We start from the raw sequence: 7,763 nt of genomic DNA, 5'->3' as shown, positions 1-7,763 counted from the left end.
ATAAGACTTATAATTGTGAGGCATTATTGGAACACTTCGAGAACTTCTAGAACAAAGGTATTGCTGGGAATACGTGCAAAACTATTTTAAGGAAAAAGCTAGAGGAAAAGCCAGTAACTGATGAATTGTTGTAATTTTTTGGGCTATATACTTACCTCTAACTTCAAACTTTAATTCATACAGGTAGTATGGTATTCTTAGACGTTTTTTTTTTTGGGTATACAGAGGAGAGTTTTTGGCCTTAGGGTTGCGGGTTACGGGTTGCGGTTTCTTTGCGGCGTCACTATGGCTCGCCGGCCAGAAAAAAAAAAAAACAACGTCTAAGAAAAGCCACCTGATTGATCCGACGGTAACGAGTCCCATGGAAGCACTTTGCTGGTCAAGGTCGGCAAGGTGATTAGAGGGAGAAAAGGGCCTCTGGGCTTAGTGCTTCTAGGTTGCATCTTTGGTGGGCTGAGCACCTTGGGCTTCTCTCTTTTCTTTCTCTTCTTCTCTTTTGTTGGATGGGCTTGATGTTGGGCTTTTGTGGGAGAAAGACCCCTACTAAACCCTAATATCGTTTCTCTCTCTAATTCACGAAGAAAGGTACACCAACGGGGTATGAGGCCTCTATTTGTTAAGAGATTGACTTTGTTTAGGGTGAAGTATGCTATTATTATGCTTTCTAGTGGTTCATATCCACTTTTCTGGATATAAATTTAAGGTTGTTATTTCAATTCTTAGATGTAGTTTTTGTATTAAGTTCTAAACTTTGTTGGCTTAAGCGGTCTTGTACCCTCTTGTTTGATCACTTGCGATCTTATGATCAATGATCAATGGGAGAAATCCTTTTTTCTTCAAAAAGGAATGACTAAATCCTTGTCCTCCCTCATGAAGTTTGGAACAATCTAGAGAAAAAGAAGTAAAAGAGCTATAAAAAAAATTTGTATCAAGAAGAGCCAAGTCAAGAGAACTTATAATTAACTAAGAACTTATAATGAACTAAGGAGGTTCGATTCTGAACATACTTCGCAAGAAAAGATTGCGACATAGACCTCCACTAAACTACTCCATCATACCCAACACTATATTTAGCACACATATCACCCAAAGCATTTCCTTTTTGATAAACATGAGAAATTCGATAAACGAGCTGAGAAATGAATTTCAAGCAATTAATTAGACTTGCAATCTCAATCTGGGATTTGCAAAATGCGTAATCAGTAAAACAATATCTGTTTGTAACCAAACATGAGTCCAATGACGGGCCAAAACAACCTAGATTGCTTCAATGGCTGCAAGGACCTCGACATCAGTAGCACTTGGCAAAGATTGAAATATTTGCAGTATATCTGATATATCCTCTGATATCTCTATTTTTTGACTGATCGATATATCTTTGAAGTAAATATCTTATTTTTCACCGTATATGCGAAATTACTCCAATAACATCAAAATTTTCTGATATTTAAGATATTTAGGGTGTATCTTCAATATTTTAGAGAACAATCTATAAAATTTGGTACTTTGGTCATCATCTACACCTCTAGTTCTCATATAATATGTGTTCTTGCCTCAAGTTTTGATTTTATCAGTTTAAGCACAAGACGCAATGAGATTTCAAATGAATCGCAAGAAGACAACAATCAATATGATACGTTTATGTGGAGAAATACATGACCTAGAGTCTCTTTCTACATGTAGAAGTTAATGTTTATATATTTTTATATATAAATCTTTGAATAAATATTTCAGAATAAAATATTATTTTTCCGTGTATCCCCGATATTTTCGATATCTCCCTTTTTCAAATTTTCGATAGTTATAGAAATACCGACATTTTAGTCCTTGCTTGTGGCTACAATTTTTTTTAAAAAAAAAAACCCAAAAATAGGCCCTCCAAATATTTGAAAACGTCCCCCCCCCCCCAAACCCAACTCTAGTAGGATCACTGTACTAAACACTAAACGATCCATTTGTGGTCACCTTAATCCAACCAAGTGGAGGAGGATCCCAAATCACATGAAAAAATCTTAAGGTCTAAGTAGTAGATACACTGTAACAAAGACTGAAATAGCACGCAGCAACATATTCTTTGAACGACAGGAGAAAAAAGTGCTTGAACCTTAAGTAGTTCATCACATGCTCGTCATATCTTATGTTATGCTCTAATCAAATGCACCAAATAAGATTCAATACCACTATTCTCCAATGAAGCTTCAAGCAGGCTACCAGAAGAATATTAAGGGAGTCCAAATGGAAAATAGAGTGAATGATATTAATAGGAGAGAAAGCCGCATTCTAATGATTTCAAACAACCATCTCCAAATGAGCAGTACAACCAATGAGAAAATTTTGAACGGATTCTGATGCTGAGCAAAGTTTTTTTTTTTTCGCTTAAGCGGAATAAGAGCCAACTCACCGTTCTTACCCAAAATTTTATTGATATAAAAAAAAGGTATAAAACAAGAAAGACGAAACCAAAACAAAAAATTTAAGGTTGCTTATCACCTGTTTGACTTTGGTTGTTCCTAAATTACATTTTCTTTCATTATTTAGTCTTTTACTGTGATAACCCTCTCAAATATATTTCATTTTACTAAAATTTGTATCTGTCTTTGTCTTGTACAATTTGGAGACTTTCAAAATTTGGTGAAAGTTTGACATCAAACGTGACGTCTTCCTTTATTTATTTGTTTTTTGAATAGGTATGCAGCAATATAGTTTTATTCAAACAAAAAACACATAAAAAAACTATAGAAATAAAATAAATAAAAACTGACATAAAACCCATACCCGAGTATTCAAAACAGATACGGAATGGGTATGAGTGTATGACAAACCCGACCCAATTGAACCAGGTGGCAGGCGTAAACCTAAAACCCTAAACCAGTGAATCCTTTCTTTCATTTATATAGCCGACTCGGCCCCTAAACCCTCTTCTCTCTCCCAATAGCTCCCCTGTGAGCTTTAGACACCGCGCCTCCCAATCTCCTGTAAGTCCTCTTGACATCTCATTTTGTTTGCAGCTTCTTTTCTTTGTTGGCTGTTTAGGTTAAATCATCATGCTCTAGATTTCCTGTTGTTTCATTCAAATCATAGCTATCTGGACTTCACTTCATGTTTATTTCTTTGTTCGTATAGATTCTCAAATCTATAAATGAATTTGTATATATTCTTTATGACCCAGAAAGATCTGGCCGATATCTGGGTTAGTAGGTCATAAGTATTTAAGCATTTCCCAGTGGCTGATGTCTAGTTGTTCTGGGTTGATTGAGAAATTCTCTGTTTGACTGTTATTTATTGTGGTTAATTGAAAATTAGATGGTTTAGTTTTTTGGTTTTCGAGTCAAGTTTGGTGTTTAACTCAAGTCTCTTTTGTGTAAAACAGAAAAATAAGTAAAGATGGTGCAATATAATTTCAAGAGGATGACTGTTGTCCCCAGTGGGAAGGACTTCATTGATATTATCCTGTCTCGTACCCAGAGGCAGACCCCAACTGTTGTCCACAAGGGTTATGCCATTAATCGCCTGCGTCAGTTCTATATGCGCAAGGTGAAATATACCCAGACTAATTTTCATGAGAAGCTCTCTACTATCATCGATGAATTTCCTAGGCTGGATGACATCCACCCTTTCTATGGCGATCTTCTACATGTTCTCTACAACAAGGACCATTACAAGCTCGCGCTTGGGCAGATCAATACTGCAAGGAACCTTATTTCCAAGATTGCTAAGGATTATGTCAAGTTGCTGAAGTATGGTGATTCACTTTACCGATGCAAGAGTCTCAAGGTTGCTGCTCTTGGCCGTATGTGCACGGTTATAAAGAGGATTGGTCCCAGTTTAGCTTATCTGGAACAAATCAGGCAACACATGGCAAGGCTTCCTTCAATTGATCCAAACACCCGGACAATATTGATTTGCGGCTATCCAAATGTGGGAAAGAGTTCATTCATCAACAAGATCACTAGGGCCGATGTTGATGTCCAGCCTTATGCTTTTACTACCAAGTCACTCTTTGTGGGGCATACAGATTACAAGTACTTGAGGTACCAGGTTATTGATACACCTGGGATTTTGGACCGACCATTTGAAGACCGCAACATTATTGAGATGTGCAGCATCACAGCATTGGCACATTTGAGAGCTGCTGTTTTGTTCTTCTTGGACATCTCAGGTTCTTGCGGTTATACCATTGCCCAACAAGCAGCCCTTTTTCAAAGCATTAAGTCTCTATTCATGAACAAACCATTGATTATAGTCTGCAACAAGACTGATTTGCAGCCATTGGAGGGCATATCTGAGGAAGACATGAAGTTGGTCACAGAGATGAAATCTGAAGCTATGAAGACTGTGATTGGTCAAGGAGGCGAGGCTACAAATGATGACGGGGTACTCTTGACCATGAGTACTTTGACTGAGGAGGGGGTTACTTCTGTAAAAAATGCAGCTTGTGAGAGGTTATTGAATCAGAGAGTTGAGCTGAAGATGAAAACTAAAAAGATAAATGATTGTTTAAATCGTTTTCATGTTGCGATGCCAAAACCACGTGACCATAAGGAAAGGCCTGTATGTATACCTCAGGCTGTTTTAGAAGCCAGGGCTAAGCAAGCAGCAGAGAAGGAAAAGAGAACTACTGAAAAGGATTTGGAGAATCAAAATGGTGGTGCAGGTGTTTACTCTGCCAGTTTGAAGAAGAATTATATTCTAGCTCATGACGAGTGGAAAGAGGATATCATGCCTGAAATTCTTGATGGGCACAATGTCTTTGACTTTGTTGATCCTGATATTTTAATCAGGCTTGAGGAGTTAGAACAAGAAGAAGGACTGTGGCAGGCAGAGGTGGATGATGATGTTGAGATGGGTGGAATGGAGTTGACTCCAGAAGAGCAGAAGGCATTGGCTGAGATAAGGAAAAAGAAAAGCCTGCTGATTCAACAACATAGGATCAAGAAAAGTACAGCAGAGAGTCGACCTACAGTACCTAGGAAATTTGACAAGGACAGGGAGTTCACATCAAAGAGAATGGGGAGGCAGCTGTCAGCGCTGGGAATTGATCCTAGTATGGCAATTAACCGCGCCCGCAGCAGATCTGTTTCTATGAGGGGCCGAAAGAGAGAGAGATCAGTTAAGGATGGTAATGGTAGTGGTTCTGACATGGAGGATACACCCAACAAGAAGTTGCGCTCGATGTCTAGACCTCATTCAAGGTCTAGATCAAGACCGCCTACTGATGTTGTCCCTGGTGATGGCTTTAAGGACTCTGATCAAAAGTCTAAAGCACTAGACAAGGCCCGGAAATCTGTGAAGAACAGAAACAAGAACGCTAGACGTGGAGAGGCAGATAGAGTTATTCCCAATATGAAACCAAAGCATTTGTTCTCTGGAAAACGCTCAAATGGAAAGACCCAAAGGCGCTAAGTAATTCAGGTATGTCATATGACACATCGCTTTTATTTGGTGTATATATCATATATATAATATTTGTTCTCAGCACCCTTTATCAAAAAAGAAGTCTTTGTGAGCAATGTTCTAACTTCCCTCTGCAAGTAATTAATGCAAATATGGCAGTATACATTTCAAGTAGGTTGTTATACTCATGTATTCATAGTAATGCATATGACATACTTGAACTAGCTCTCCTCCTAGAATTCATAGTAATGCATATGACATACTTGAACTAGTTCTCCTCTAAGAATTTGAAGAGATTGTACTGTATTTGATTCTGATAATTAGTATTACCAGCTAAGCTTTTTGTCTTTTCCCAAGAGAAATGTTTGAAGAGTTGGAGATGTAATGTAGAATATTGAATTAATGTTCTTTTAAGGGTATTGGTTTTCATATCATGATTTATGATTTTGTGTGCCTTTTCTAATTGCAGGAATGTCTTGCAAAGAATGTAGACTTATGCTTTGTTGGAAAAAAAACTTTGTTGTTTCATTTCCTGTTCGATAGACTGGAGAATGCGAGATGCGAAGATGGTGTCAACAGAGTTATCATTTTCCCCTTGTTTTATTGTTTTAATACCGGTTGCAGTTTTGGATCAGAGATATGCTCTAATGACATTACTACTAGTACTACTGTTTTTTTTTAACTCTTTGGCTGTGCAATTTAAATTGTGCTTTTATAATTTTGGTGGAATCGTTTGTTTTTATTTATACTATACGTAATGGAGTTGATTTATGGAGTTGATTTTTTGGTTTTGCTGCTATGTCCAACGCTTGGGGTATTGTGAAAGAAGTTGAGCAAGTTCGAAAGAAAGCTTAAATATTTCATGGTTTTTTTAATATTGTTCATCTTTTTGGAACTGGTTATAATATAAGAGATGATCATATGTTCTGTGTCAGTGATCTAGAAGCATCATTCATATGGTCTTTACTATAAGCTGAATTTAATCTGTATTCTGCCGTATTGCTCATATTATAAGCCGAATTTTATCTTCTCTTGTAAATACTCTTTCTTGTGAATTGTGATACATCCCTAAAGCCCCTCTGCTATGACAGTTGGTCTTTGCATCCTAGTGTTAACATTCGTATTACATCCTACTGTCACAACTGCAATTCAGTTCTCTGCTCGAAACAAACTATTGTTAGATAACCACCACCAAAAATTGCAGTATCATGAACAAAGCATTCTCATTTATATCAACCGCAACCATATGCATCCAACCAAATCTGCCCCATGACATGCTTTATTTAGTACCTTTTTATTGTTCCTTAGGTAACTTAGGGTAATTATCTCCTGAATGCTATGAGGTCAGCTGGACACCTCTTATGTCATTAAGGGTTAGTGACTTGATGAAGTAAAATATCTACTAACTTCAACACTATTATCATACATAAAGACTCCACACTAAATTATCTTTTCTAGCTTAATATTGATATAGACTGACAGTATAATGGGGCTATTATAATTTCTATGGCAAGTTTGAAGCTCAAGTCGATGTGTTGATTAATTTCATATTGTGTACTTTCTGCAAATGCTTAAGACAATAGGTTTAGAATAGTGTTTTTGGATGGAGTGCTCGTGTTAACATTCAAGTTAACAGTAAGCTTAATTTTTCAAAATAATGACCTATATCATTCTAGCAGTGAGCTAAGACAGGATTTAAAGAAACAAACAGGTTGATACGGAGTCGAGTAGAATAGTCTACCAACTTCAGAGCCTGAAAAATCAAACTGAAATTTTAAACTTGAAGACCTACATTACCAATTTTCATGTTAATATTAATTTCAACTTCCAATTGCTTTAAACCATATCTGGCTAACTTCCCTATAGAATTTGCAGTTCACCTAAACCACATATGCCTATGTTAAACTGAATACAACACAGTATCATAGGACTAAATCTTTCATATCACAACACTGAGCACTTATATATGAAACATAAAACTGTATGAATACAAAATAGATGTATGAAACTATGAATACATATATTTGGGGTGTTATATTATATGAAATAGATTCACAACTACAAGAATGTACCTTGGACATTTGGTAGTTGACGCATATCTATAGTTGCAATGTAACAAAATCATACATGAGAATGTACCTTGGACCCTTTGATTCGCCATTTTTCTCCACTTCGTACAGATGCAGGAGTGTCCTCAAATTGTACATCAGTACAGTTGATTGACCGAAGGTCTCCGTAAAGCTTCATGATCCCTAATAGGCACTCTGAAGCAGCACATGAACCTATAAATGAAAACACAAAATGCAACATACATTAACAACTAAAGCCAAGTAGTATATTTTCTGGTCAAAATTAAGTCTTATTAAAGG

General features: G+C 36.8%; 1 protein-coding gene across 1 annotated transcript; it reads left to right on the top strand.

Annotated features, from left to right (window-relative positions):
• Positions 1–2,886: 2,886 nt before the first annotated feature.
• Positions 2,887–6,059, top strand: LOC101297508 (nucleolar GTP-binding protein 1-like). The gene is made up of 3 exons (XM_004291745.1): positions 2,887–2,975; positions 3,371–5,412; positions 5,864–6,059. The coding sequence occupies exon 2, from the start codon at positions 3,385–3,387 to the stop codon at positions 5,401–5,403; it is 2,019 nt and encodes a 672-aa protein (XP_004291793.1). The 5' UTR covers positions 2,887–2,975; positions 3,371–3,384; the 3' UTR covers positions 5,404–5,412; positions 5,864–6,059.
• Positions 6,060–7,763: the final 1,704 nt, after the last annotated feature.

This window comes from Fragaria vesca, linkage group LG2 (genome assembly GCF_000184155.1).
Source record: "Fragaria vesca subsp. vesca linkage group LG2, FraVesHawaii_1.0, whole genome shotgun sequence".
Classification (NCBI taxonomy): Eukaryota; Viridiplantae; Streptophyta; class Magnoliopsida; order Rosales; family Rosaceae; genus Fragaria; species Fragaria vesca.
Note: the sequence above shows the minus strand (reverse complement) of the source record. Positions and strands in the feature narration are given on the sequence as shown.